At 34.9% G+C, this 14,171-nt stretch overlaps 1 protein-coding gene across 2 annotated transcripts; it reads left to right on the forward strand.

Annotated features, from left to right (window-relative positions):
- Positions 1 to 646: 646 nt before the first annotated feature.
- MCTS1 (MCTS1 re-initiation and release factor) lies at positions 647 to 9,447 on the forward strand. Of its 2 annotated transcripts, none has more exons than XM_006215902.4 (6): positions 647 to 993; positions 2,307 to 2,459; positions 2,992 to 3,089; positions 5,842 to 5,975; positions 8,410 to 8,477; positions 9,240 to 9,447. In XM_006215902.4, the coding sequence occupies exons 1-6, from the start codon at positions 983 to 985 to the stop codon at positions 9,319 to 9,321; spliced, it is 546 nt and encodes a 181-aa protein (XP_006215964.1). In that variant the 5' UTR covers positions 647 to 982; the 3' UTR covers positions 9,322 to 9,447. The 2 variants fall into 2 exon arrangements, with proteins under 2 accessions (XP_006215964.1, XP_006215965.1); XM_006215903.4 differs by lacking the exon at positions 647 to 993 and adding an exon at positions 1,468 to 1,619.
- Positions 9,448 to 14,171: the final 4,724 nt, after the last annotated feature.

Raw genomic sequence — 14,171 nt, forward strand, 5'->3', positions numbered from 1 at the left:
GTGCCTGTTTAGGTTTTGTATTTTTCTATGCTTTCTTTGCTGATCAAACCCTTTATTCACTCTCCTATAAAAATAAGTAAAAACGTGTTTCTTTAGCTGTTATCTCTCCAATCAGAGTAGTCTAGTATTGATCACCTAGAGGCAATTCTATCATTCAAGGTAAGTACCTCTCTTCATTTATAGCTCAACTTATAGCTATGTGGTGAGGCAGGGGACCACAACCTAGTGAATAATTCTATGGGGGCACCTCACTGTGGCCAGCGAATACCGTTGACAGATTAAAATACAGGACGCCCAATTAAATTCAGGCAGCAAATTTTTTTTAAGTATAAGTGTGTCCCAAATATTGGTTGAGGTATAGTTATGCTAAAAAAAGAAGTATTCATTGTTTATCTGAAATCCTTATGTTCTGTGCAGGGTGTCCTGTATTTTCACTTGCTAAACTTGGCAAGCCCACGAGAACATTAACATGACGTCTGCCTAGGTTCACGCTGTAAGCACCAATCCATTCAGTTGTCTGAGGGAACAAAATCCATTCCCACTAAAACATTGTCTAAGTTAACAGTAGGGAGCAACGAAACACGAGAGAATCTTGACCCTTTGAGGAGCCCGTAGTGACGCAACAGCTTTAAACACTGCCTTGCTTGATTGCCCCGCCCCCTCCATTCTTCTCTTCCTGGTACTAGAATGATGGCTCTATCTCTTCCTTCTCAAGTCCCGCCCTTTTAGCTACCCGTTCTGGATAGGGATCGGTAACCCAAAAAGGGCCGGCAAAACCGCCGACGTGTTTAGAGGAGCGGAAGTAGTCAAATTTCACTGAGAACCGTAAAGTGCGGCCGGCTGTCTCCCTTTCCGGAGAACGACAACTGCTCCGACTGTCAGTGCCGGCCTTACTCGTGTAAGGGGATCTGCCGGCCCCTTTCTAATTCAGTTTTTCCCCATTTCAGGCCCTTCCCTATCGTCACCCCCTTCACCTTGGATCATGTTCAAGAAGTAAGGACATGCTGTGGCCTCCATCGGCTGCTCACAAAAACGGTGGGGGTGGGGGTGGGGAAGAGGGCGAGAGCAAAGATCCTCTTTCTCTCTGCCCCGACCCTGCCATCCTTACTTCCCTAAGGTTTTCTATAGTACTACGCTCTCACTCGCAACTTGGCAATACTTTTTTAAGCTTTTCAACCCTAATCCTCAATCGGGTTTCGGTCTTCCCACTCTCATTTTCTTTCTCCTTACTACTCTTTCTCTTTTGCCCCCTCTCCCTATCCTATCTGCATTGCTAGGGTTTTACCAATCACATCCTTGCTCAGTGATTTGGGGGCATATCCTCTTTATCTGAGAGGCGAGTGCTGCACTCACTGCCATGTGGTTATTAGTTATGAACTGAATAAGGGAAGGCTTGACTTCCTGGGTCATGGGAGTGAAGGAGTCTGGGTGACAGGAAGCAAGCGGCCTGTCATACCTATTGCCTAGCTGCCAGATTAACCTTGTCTTGAAAATCGCGTGATTCCTCCATAGGCTATTCAGTGTAAGGAAGACAAAAATTCTTTGGGAACCTACCTAGTGGGTTTGCCTTCCAGATTTAGTAGACGCCAAAGACAAAGGGGGAACATGGGCAAAGGAAGGTGGGTTTTGTGCATGACATTTTGAGCAAAAATAAATAGGTATCTTAAATACCATCATCGTCATCACATAAAAAAAAATCTCAGTAGATTACATAGCCTAGAAGAGGCCGATTTTCTGTGTTCTATTTGGGTTGGTCTTTTGTATCTCAACGCTTTAGGGTATTTTTGTTTTGTTTTGTATTGCTTTTATTTTTTCACACAGGTTTTGTTATAGGTAGGAATGTGTTTCTTCCTGGGTAGAACTGAGTTAAGATTTTCCAGGAAAGGCATATGTGTAGCTGATTACAGATTATACTGTGAAATATGCCTCATATCCTCCCCTTGCTAATTCTGTATATATGACAGTTTATTTTAATATTGTATTAAGACATTGGTTTTGTGCTGGACAGAATAAAAGGGGAATAGTATTTTTAAACATATTTTCTAACTTAAAAATCTTTTTTTATTGTTGTTTGGGGGGGCAATTAGGTTTATTTATGTATTTATATAATGGAGGTACTGAGGATTGACCCCAGGACCTCGTGCATGCTAGGCATGCAGTCTGCCACTGAGCTATAACCCCCTCCTCCCCCGGGAGTAGTATTTTAAAAAACAATTTATTTCATAAAAATTTAACAAGACCTTTAGCTATTCTGTTACGTTTTCTTAGAAATACCCTTTTTTTTCCTTGCAAAAATCATTTGGCAGATTTGATGAAAAAGAAAATGTGTCCAACTGCATCCAATTGAAAACTTCAGTTATAAAGGGTATTAAGAACCAATTGATAGAGCAATTTCCAGATATTGAACCATGGCTTAATCAAATCATGCCTAAGAAAGATCCTGTCAAAATAGTGCGATGGTAAGTCTTTTTTTTTTTTCTGTGTAAAGCTCAGAGTAGCTGACTATGATTAGATTGCACTCATAATAAATGTAATTATTTTCACATTAACTTTATCTACTTTAAACGAGTAACTAAAGCTTATGAATATTTGTATTTTCAGATTTTTTTATGTTTGTGAACAATGTGGCTTTGTGTACTGATTGTTTTATTAAAGAGTTAATTCAATGTTTTCATTCAGAGTTGGATTTCTTTTGGTTTGTGCTTTAGAGATTTCTTTTATTAATTATCTAACAATAAAGTTAAAATAATGAAATGTGAAATAAAATTGTAGCAAGTCATATTTTTCTTTTTTTGTTTACTGGACTAGTAAGATAGATAAAACAGTTTAAACTGTTTTTTTTTAGCCTCTATCTATTGAAAAAAATTTTTAAAAAGCTACACTTTCTCTGTATATGCATGTTTCATATTATACATTACTTAAAGGATGTTTGGCATATTCATTTTTGAAAGAAAATATCTAATTTGGTACTTTGTGACATTTGTCTTACAGCCATGAACATATAGAAATCCTTACAGTAAATGGAGAGTTACTATTTTTTAGACAAAGAGAAGGGCCTTTTTATCCAACCCTAAGATTACTTCACAAATGTAAGTCTTGATAGAAAATATGTATTTGGGGATATAGAAAGGCACAAAAGGAGTTGAACATGACTTCTGGTAGTTAACTTATTTATGAGTACTAGGTTACATGGAATATAAAACTAAAATGAATCCCCCTCCCCATCTTGTGGCAAATCTGAAAAATACAGATTCTCTCATTATGCATTCCAGAAAGCTCAAGGAAGAGCATTCATTCATTCATTCATTCAACAAATATTTTTTGAACCTTGTGCCAGGCACTGAGCTAGGTCTTGAGAATGTGATAGGAAGCAAAGACAGACATGATCCCTGTCCTAAGAAGCTAATAGTCAAGTTGGAAGAATAGAGAACAATTAGATGATTACACAAATATAAATTCACAAACTGTGATAAGTGCTGTGAACATTTTCTTTTAAATTTGTTTCCAGATTTGCCTCACAGAGATAATTCTATCTAAGGGAAAGTATGGGCTAATTGTGGGAGTCCTAGTTATTGTTAGTTGAGTGCCATGTTCGGGTATTAAGAAACAAAATAATGTTTATTACATACCCACATTTGCATGTTGTTAGATTGATTACAAAAGAAAACCCAAAAGAAGATGCAATCCCGATGCATGAGAAATTTTCAACTGAAGTAAAATTTCTGCCTTTCAAGTCAGTATGTATCTGGCACGTGTGCTTATTTATGGTGAAGCATTATTTCTGAAATGTCAAATAGTAGAAGAAAAAAAGGCGTGTGCATAAATAGAAAGAGATAAAGCAAATACAGCAAAGTGTTAATGAACAATTGTTGAATCTAAGACGGTGTCCTGGTGTTTGTTGAACTATTCTTCCAGTTTTTCTATATGTTAAGCATTTTTACAATAAGTTGGAAGAAAAAGATGTTCCTATTTAATAATATTTTGCTGGGAACCAACCTTTTAGAACATCTTAAAGTTATTCTTGTGCAGGAAACAGGATAATATAGTGGTTAAAAATGTGAACTTGGAGTTAGGCAGATCTGGGCTCAATTCTCAGTACAAGTCACTTTTATCAAATCACTTAACCTGTTTAAGTCTTGTTTCCTTATCTTTAAAAATGGAGACAATTATATATTACTTCTCCCCTGGTTGTAAGACTTAAATGAGTTAGTAACACACGTATAATGCACCTAACAATGCCTGGAACATAGTAAGTGCTCAACATACCATAGCCATTATTACAATGTAGCTATTCAATAAATGACCACTACTACTACTTATCGTCATTGTCATGGTCAGGGTCATCGTCATCATTATCATCATCATTATTATTAAAGGGCAGATATTAAAGTGGATGGAGATCTAGAAAAAATTATGGCTTTTAAGCACATTCATTCATTCACATTTCTTTCTTCCAGTGAGATGTTTAGTTTCTAGTATTGATAGGAAAAAGACTTATTTGTTCTCTGACTAGTGGAAGGGCTAGTGATAAGACATTAAAGTGAATACATTTTACCAATTATTGTTATTCCTAGAGAGCCCTGAGAGGCCAAAAAGTTTTTCTCACAGTTATTGTTTTAAATCTTTCAGAGATTATTTAATTGTTAGGTTATAAATTATTAGTAAACACACAAATACATTTTTTAAGATTATGAAAGGAAAGGAATTCATGTTCATTCTAGAGATTTGGAAAATACAGAAATAAAATCACCTGTATTCCCATGACATAGAGATAACCATCCTTAGTATGTCAGTGTGCTTCCAGTTATTTCCTGTATTGTGTGTGTATGTCTGTGTGTGTGCAGATATGTAAATGTGTAATTTTTTCCTTTTTAAATTGGGCTCTTTGTTATATAGTTTTTTTTAATTAGTTGACTTTTTTAGAGTAGTTTTAGGTTTACAGAAAAAAAAATGAACAGAGGGTACAGAGTTCCCATATACTTCCTTCCTATGCCTCCCTTATTATTAACATCCTGCATTGGTGTGCTTCATTTTTTATAATTGATGAACCAATATTGATACATTATTATAATTAACCAAAGTCCATAGTTACATTAGGGTTCATTCTTTGTGTTGTACATTCTGTGGGTTTTGTCAATTGCGTAATGTCATGTATGCACTGTTATAGTATCTTACACAGTAGTTTCACTGCTCCAAAAATCCTCTGTGCTCTACCTATTTATCCCTCCCACCTCCCCCTCTCCTCCAGCCCTTAGCAACCACTGATCTTTTTGGCAGTTCTTTATTCTGCTTTTTTCACTTAAGATATATTATGAACACTTCTTGGGGTATTACATATTCTCCAAACATGGTTCTATTCTATAGATATTTTTAGATATACTGTAAGTCATTTAGCTCTTACTTTATTATTGGACCTTTAGGTTGATTCCACTTTATTTCTATTATAAATATTAGTGCTGTAATGATTATCTTTCTACCTAAATATATTGTACATCTCTCATTTTTTTCTTAGGATAAAGTCCTAAAAGTAGAATTACTGAGTCAAAGAGTTTGACCTTTTCAAGACTCTTGGTACATGTTGCCAAGTAGTCCTAAAGAAAGGTTGTACCCATTCATAAGCCTTCTAGTAGTATATGGGAAAGTCAATTTTCCTACACTCTTTGGTAGCATCAGAAATTACTTAAAAATATATATCAATTTGATAAGTGAAGGAGGGTGTTTCAGTTTCATTTCACATCCATCAGAGTACTGCAGTTTGGGGAAATATTTGTTAATGTCCTTTGCTTTTCCTGTTGAGTCATTAGTCTTATTAACTTATATAATGTATTTCTTTTCTTCTAGATCCTTTTATCCTGCCACACCAGCAGGTTGATAAGGGAGCCATCAAATTTGTACTCAGTGGAGCAAATATCATGTGTCCAGGCTTAACTTCTCCTGGAGCTAAACTTTACCCTGCTGCAGTAGATACGATTGTTGTATCCTTCCCAGGCTGTAACTGTTGAAAAAATGTGTTCATTGTATTCTTGTTATTACTGAAAGATCTACTATCTGAGAGAACATTAGATGTACTTTTTTGGAGATTACTGTTACTGTTGTCTCATGCTTTTTTGGTTACATTTGAAGATGTGGGAAGCAACATTATTTCTTGAGGCTAAATTATGTCCCATTTTAGAAGCTAAATGAGAACAAGTAATGAAAGGGTCCCAGCTACATTTCAGCTCAGTTAGGCCCAATGTTATTAGACGCAGTATCCAGTATAAAACTATTGATTATTAATGGAGAGGATATATATATGATGTGATTGGATCTCTTATTTGGACATCATATTGCTACTTTTACGTTTGACTTACCCTAGATACACTGGAGTAAAAGCACTCAAAAGGGAAAAGATCTTAGGCACCAGGTAGAATGTTAGAAGTGAGTAGTAGGAAATATTGGCAATCCCCAACTTTTATTTTAAAATAAAAGTTCATTTTTAAGTTGGCTGTTTGGGCCTCAGAATATGTTTTCTCAAGGAGAAATGTTAAAGCTGCAGACAGTCCTTAAGGATCTATTCAGCTCATGATGTAGCTGAATAATTCTGCATTATTTCTATTTCTGCAGTGCTGTTTCAGTTATATTCTAGATTAAATAGTTTTTTTCCCTCAGTTTATTTGTGAACATGAAACCCAGTGATGAATTATCATCTTGATGACCTAAAAGGAGAAAATGTTCTGCATAACAGTGAACCAAAATTGATGGGAACACAAAGGGCGGAGGTGGGGATACTATATCTGTGTTCAGGAAAACTGACAGTCTGACAATTTAAAAAAATCTTTCTTTCTTTCTTTCTTTCTTTCTTTCTTTCTTTCTTTCTTTCTTTCTTTCTTTCTTTCTTTCTTCCTTTCTTCCTTTCTTCCTTTCTTCCTTTCTTTCTCTTTCTTTCTTTTCTTTTTCTTTTCTTTTCTTTTTCTTGGCCAAGAGAGGGGCAAATAAAAACTCACATAAAATAAGAAGAAAATATAAAGATAGGGAATATTTATTTACCATAAAGAGTTGAAATCAGTACAGACTGTAGTCAAGACTACTTACTTCATACCCTCCTCCTGTCAGTAAGATGACATTTTAAAATCATTCCATAGTGAGCAACTTTGTTCTTTCTTCCCCAGCTACCCATCTTCTCCAACTTTGTGGGACCATTAACTTGGAGACAATGCTCAAGGGCTGCATCTGTTGTCAAATGCAAGTTCATATGCCTGATGCACAGTGAGGCCAAACAAACCAAAACATAGGAGTTTGGAGCAGAGAAAGGTTTACTGCAGAGCCAAGCAATGAGAATGGATAGCTTGATCTCAAAAAACTCAAACTGCTAGATTAAATAGTTTTTTGTTAACTAGTCTGGACAGGAAGGCATCTTCTTGTTTATCATAGATCTGGCCATTTGCTTCACATTGAGAAAAGGAACCATACTTGGTAGGAATAGGGAAATCACTGTGGAGTGGGAAGGCCAGTGGAGTGAGTTTAAGAGTGTGTCCTGTGCTCAAAAGGAGGGTGTCCTCTCTTGTGGCAGTTATATCTAAGGGGTAGTGTAAGTTGTATGTTTATATCTTAGGAACAGCTTGTATTGACATAGATACTGGTCATATAATAGGTGCTCAAATATTTGTGGAACACTGAATGAATGAATGAATTGAACACCAATGGAGAAAAGTAATCTGTGAGGACAGGTTACCTTTTGTGTTTATGATTTGTTTAAGTTTTTTAAGTTTATAGTTCTGGAGTTTCCCTTAAGTGGAAAATTTTCCTAGTATCTAGCGTTTACTTTTAAAATAATCTTTATTTTGAAATAATTATAGAATTTTTGAAAGTTGCAATACTCATACAGAGAGATACTGTATACCCTTGAAGCTTTACTTTTTAAAAAAAATGTACTGCAGTATTTAACATTCTAGACACTTCAAATGATAACCAAGAACATTCTGGTTATTCTTGATAGATTGAAACTTACACTGGGCTCTTAAAGATAGATTGGATATATAATTATTGTTTTAATGTGTCCTTTATATAAAGCCACCATTTAGTGATTAAAGCAATAGAACAACTGATATTTATTTCAGTTTTAATATTTATATGCAAGAAATTTTATCTCCTTTTTTGCATGTCATCTTCTTCTTCCTCTTCTCCTTTTGTTGGCATTGGGTTATATAGTATTAACATTTGACTTAAAGACCGAGAATGGTGATTAGATTCACTCATTTAGCATTTATTGAGTTTTTGCAGTGTGCCCATAGATTCTGCTAGGTCCCTGCCCTCAAGGAGTTAATGGTCTAGGCGAGGATGCAAATTGGTTTCAAAGTGGCTTAAGTAGTAACATGACACCCCCTCTCCAAAGTATTTCGATAGATAGTTTTCTTAGCTGTGTGTTTTCAGGCAATCATGGCAGAAGGAAAACAGCACGCTCTGTGTGTTGGAGTCATGAAGATGTCTGCAGAAGATATGTAAGTTTCTCACATTAGGCCCTCTTAGCTTTTGAGATATAGGTAACTTATGCAGGAAGCATCAGAATTACAGGTGAAATTGCTCTCATTCATACCACATCTTACAAATATTTAAGCATAGAAGCCTCATTTCTGATTTTTCCTAGCACTAAAGAAGCCATTGAAACCGATTTTATCTCTGGGATTGCATTCTTTCTTAAGCACTCTGAAAAGAACCCGTGTGCCAATACAGCTGTTTTATATATGTGTGTGTGGTATTTTAGGAACTTTTAAATTTAGTGTGATTTAAATTAGGTTTGGGGAAAGATGTTTTGCTGCTAGTTTTTAAAACAGTGACGTAATTCAGCACCACACTGTGTTCATCTTATTATTTTGACCTGGTGGTGTAAAATATTAAGGAAATATTAAAGATATGTTGCCAAAATATAGTCAATATACTTAAAAACATTGCAACTCATCTGATTAAATTATTCCTACTAATTTTATTTCAGAGCTAATTATAACACTTTGATATTCTCCTGGTATGGTGACATCATTAATCTGTTTCTGTAGACCCACTAGTTAGATCACTAGAATCACTTTAAGACATTAACTGCAGCAGAGTAATGTAGTTTAATATAGATGATAATAGTGTAATATAAATAAATTTCCTACATGTGGCTCAATAATTGGAAAATAGCAGTGCACCCTGAATTATATTTACCATGAGTAGGCCTATAAAAATACGTAACAATATGTTTATGTGCTTTATTCCTTCTGCAGTGAGAAAGTCAACAAAGGAATTGGCATTGAAAATATCCATTATTTAAATGATGGGCTGTGGCATATGAAGACATATAAATGAGCCTCAGAAGGAATGTGCTTGGGCTAAATATGGATATTGTGCTGTATCTGTGTTTGTGTCTGTGTCACAGCATGAAGATAATACCTCTGTGGTTATGCTGAATAAATTAAACAGATGCTAAACTTCTGTTAGCTTCAAAGACTATTTTAGTTTTTCTTAAACTCCAGCTAAATTTAAACTTAGACATTAAAAGGTATCTGGTAAGTAACCAAACTCAGACAATTTAATGTTCTTTCTTAGGCTAATGATGTAAGATGAAGGGCAAGACTCAGTAAGTGAACTTGCCAGTGTGTGGCTGATCCCACAGAGAATCTGACTACTTAATGGGGCTGGAAGCTAGATTGGGATTTTTATCCCATTACCCCAGGGCACCTAGAAGTGTCCCTTCTCTTTTGTGTGTTTTTTTGTTTGTGTTGTTGTTTAACTTTCCATTATGGAAAATTCTGAACATATACAGAAGTATGGGGAGAACAGTATAATGGACCTTTTCTGTATCCATCACCCAGCTTTAATTCATGGCCAGTATTATTTCATCTATGTCTCACTCAACTTCTTCCCACCCTACTCCCTGATTATTTTGAAGCAAATCCCAGGTATATCGTTTCACCCATAATTACCTTGATATGTATCTTTAAAAGATAAGTGTTTTTTAAAAAAGCATAACCACAATATCATTATCACGCCTAAAAAATTTAACTGTTTCTTAATATGGTCAAATATCTGGACTGTGTTCAAATGTGTGACAAATGGACTTAACTGTTTTTCTTTTTAATTTTTTTTAACTGTTGGTTTGCTTGAAATTGGTATCTGACAAAGTCCATATATTGCATTTGGTTGTTACTTATTTAAGTCTCTTTTAATCTATCAGTTCTACCTTCTTTAAATTAATTATTTAAGAAATTCTAGTTGTTTTGTCTTACAGAGTTTCCTCCCACATTCTGGATTTTGTTGATTGTATCACCATAAAGTAATTTAACTTGTTTTTATGCCCCTGGATAGCCTGTAAACAGATAGGCTTGATCAGATTCAGGTTCAATTTATTTAATGCCCTCTCTTGAAGCTGGGTAAAATCAGACTACACAGATGCCTATAACTTCCAGATTTGAGTCCCCACAGTATTCCCCAAAGAATGTGTAGCGCCTATCATAAGTGGCATATGAAGGCCCTGGACCTACTTCAGTAAGAATAGTCAGCTGTTCTGAGAGTTAAATGAATGGTTATGAATTTATATAAGTGAAAACAGGCTTTTCTTCCTAATAACATTGCTGTTACACTATGTCTCAGCCATCTTCATTTGGTTGTTTACAAATACATGACATGTGATTTTATTTTTCAGATGGATACAGACATTCACAAGATTGTGGTGACCTGTGTTACAGTTAGAAGTTGGTGAGAAAGGTGAGGGTGGATAGTAAAAAGAGAAAAATCATTTGGCTGGCTGTTGCAGCTGGGCCTCCCAAGATACAATATAGGTGAAGAGTAGAGATCCAGGGTCTGACTCAGATTGAAAAACTATTTCCCACTAACAAAACCTGTAAGACTTGGAGATTCCCACGTTAGAATGTAAATGTATTAATTTATGGTGATACATCTGCTTAGGGGAAACAATCAGTAAACAGGAAGTTTCTTGGTGAACATGGATACGAGTGAAGGAAGTTTGGTAATTTGGGGGAATATTTAATCTGGGCTGGGGTAAGGCTTGGAGAATTTTTCCTGCTTCATCATTAATTAGAATGCTTATGTCTGTCAAAATCTTTCTTTCCTAGCCCAGAGAGGTGCCCTGATATTTTACTTCCTATGCCCTTTTTAAGTTCTATGTAGAATATTTTCCTTTGTTATGACGGTTATATTCTATGACTTACCATATTATTATATTGTATTATTTATTCCTGGTAGATAAAAGTATAAATAATCTCACCAGTAACACAATTATAAATTATCTTTGAGGGTAGGTTTCTTCAATAGATAGTCTCTTTTATGCTGACTTACTAGTTTCAAATTTAGATGTCTCCCCATTTAGGGGAGAGGCACCCTATTCAAGGCTTTATAATTTTAAAAAGAGAACATTTAAGTCATTTATGTCAAAACGAAACTTTGAACCTTTAATTTTGGTATTAAGACAATGTTAGTGACCAAGATTGGCTATGGAGTGTTAGCAATGAAAAACAAAGCACACACAACATACTAGAGAAGTTTTAATTGCCTGATTTCTGAAATAATTTATCCACGTTTCTAACGACTGTTACGGGGGGTGTAGGGAACACTTTAAAAATATTCAGCATCATCTGTGCTTGTTTCTCTACTGTGTCCAGGTATATTGACTTTGTTGCCTTGGTGATGTGGACTAAATACGTATGTTTCCTGCTTCCCCTGGGTCTGAGGCCTCAGGTCATGGAGTTAATCAGGGATGTCAGTCTGCACGTGGGAGCCTGTTCAGGTTCTAAATGTTATTAGGTCACGCAGGGAAGCCAATTCAGAGGTTAAACTAGCAGATATCTCAGTCTCTTTATGCACTATGCTTAAAGGAAACTTAGTTTACCCACATTCCTTAGAATAGGAATACAAGGAGAGCCTGTTTTCTTGCAGGCAGTGTGTCTTCAGTTGTTTTCAATTTCAGAATTAATTTTGTGTCAAGCCAACTGACAATCTAGCCATTTTTGTGTATCTGATACACTTTTACTCAGCCAAGGTTAGTTCAGCTCAGTGGACTTTTATTAAACATCTACTAGGTTTTAGGTATGTGGCACAAAGATGAATAATACACTAATGACCTTTGCCATTAAGGAGCTTCCAGTCTAGTGAGTAAATTTACATTTGAAAAAATTTGGGTAATGGTGATAGCCCAATACCAATTTATAAAGCCAGGAGGAAGTTACTAATACTTTTCTAATTTCAGTCATCAAAATTTGTAAATTATACATGAACAAAATATAAAAATATTCCATAGATTGTATCCAATGTGAGGTTAAAAAAATCCAGATGTCTTAGAGTTGCAATTCAGCATTCCAGCTCAGATGGTTGTCCCATTGTGCAGTAATATAAAGGCCAGATCAGCCCTCTTCTAGCTGACTATTATAGTGGTTGGTGGTATTCTGTTGGCAGCTGCATTTTTCCTTTTTTTTTAAAAAAATATATTCTGGACCCAAAACAAGCAGCTGGATTTATCACAGGGGTAGCCATGAACATTTCTAGTTTCTGTTAGTCTCCAAGCAGAAAGTCAAATGACATGTCAATGATTATATCCAGCCAAGCTCCCCCTGCAAGTAAAATCAGCTACTTGAGGTTACAGTATTTCTAAGCATAGTACTTCAGAAGATAAAAGAATGGCAAATGACCAAATTTGTAGAGGTATTTCATTATAATAAATACTTCACTTTTTTGTTGTTCATGAGAATATTAAAAAAGTAGCAATTATCTATTAATGGGAATATGAAATGAATGTATGCCCAAACAAAATGTGGTAAATATTTTAACTTTGTTTACCTAGGTTTCTTAATTTTGAGAATATATCTCTCAAGGCTCTTCAGGAAACTCAAAATGTTCCAATTTCTAAAGGAATATCTACTAAAACTGATTTATAATGAGAGGAAAAAATGTGTGCATCCTATGTCAATAGCCATCATTTCTGAGTTCTCAAGCAATCAGAAACTTACTCAGATTATTCAATCTGTCAGAATTAGGCCATTAAAATATATTTTGAAAGCCCTTCAGAACACTTATATTTAGTATGTTATTCATTGTATTAAGGCAGTAAAAATTAGATTAAATAATATTCTTAATATACTAGTCGCTCAGCCATAGTTCCTAAAGAAATCATGCCTGTCAACATGGAGACTGATGCATGTAAATGTATACTGTGTATTATATGTTTTTACATGTTGTATGTATACTTTATACTTTTTTAATAGGTGAAAGAATGAGTAGATATAATGAACTATAACATTAATGTGTTTAATACTGTATTAAAACTAATTAAGTACTTGTAAAGGACTACAACTCCATCAGAATAGGAGTGAATGAACGGGATTGAAAACCAGTTTTAAAATCTATGCTGAGACTGTTAGACTGGTTGGTTGGTTGGTTGGTTGTTTGGTTGGTTTAGGAGGCTGGCCTCTTGGAGAATGTAATGTATATATGGAAAGAGATATGGGAGATGATTTACTGGAATTTATCCTAATAATATCATGTTCATTAGAACAGGTCACAGGGAGGAAAAATACATTTTAAAAAAATCTAAGCTAATTAGTACTATTAATATTTGCCTCTTGGAGTGAAAAATTAAACACCAGATTTTATCCCTGAACAATTTGAGAAACAAGAGATCAATTAGTGAAATAATTTCTACTCAAAGCTCTGGTTGTTACAGAGAATGATATGCCTTACTATTGTCTAATTCTAGTTAAATGGATTATCTTCTACATTAAAAATTTTTAATCTCATTTTAAAAGTAAAACAAATCATGATTTCCACATCATAGTTTTTATTGCTCTTCTTGTTCCATTCCCCAATTTTAAAATACTTTAATTTTAGCCAATATGTGAATATAGGGCACTTCTAAGGCATAATCATTTACTTCACTCCCTTCAAGTTCATTGTAAATGTTCTCAAAACTTTACCATGGGAGGGAAACCCTAAGTTTAAAATGTACAAAGATTTACTTTTAGTGTTTTATCACAAGACTTGATTGTCCATGATAACTGTTAACTTTCTTTTAATCTATGGTGAAATAAGTAATTTCTTCTGATTTTCACAAGCATGTGAGCAAAAGTCTGTGTTTTAAGCAATAAATCATTTAAACACTTGCCTAGAGAAAGTGCCATTTCTCCAAACATATGCCTTGAAAACAAATC

Source organism: Vicugna pacos, chromosome X, assembly GCF_048564905.1.
Source record: "Vicugna pacos chromosome X, VicPac4, whole genome shotgun sequence".
NCBI lineage: Eukaryota > Metazoa > Chordata > Mammalia > Artiodactyla > Camelidae > Vicugna > Vicugna pacos.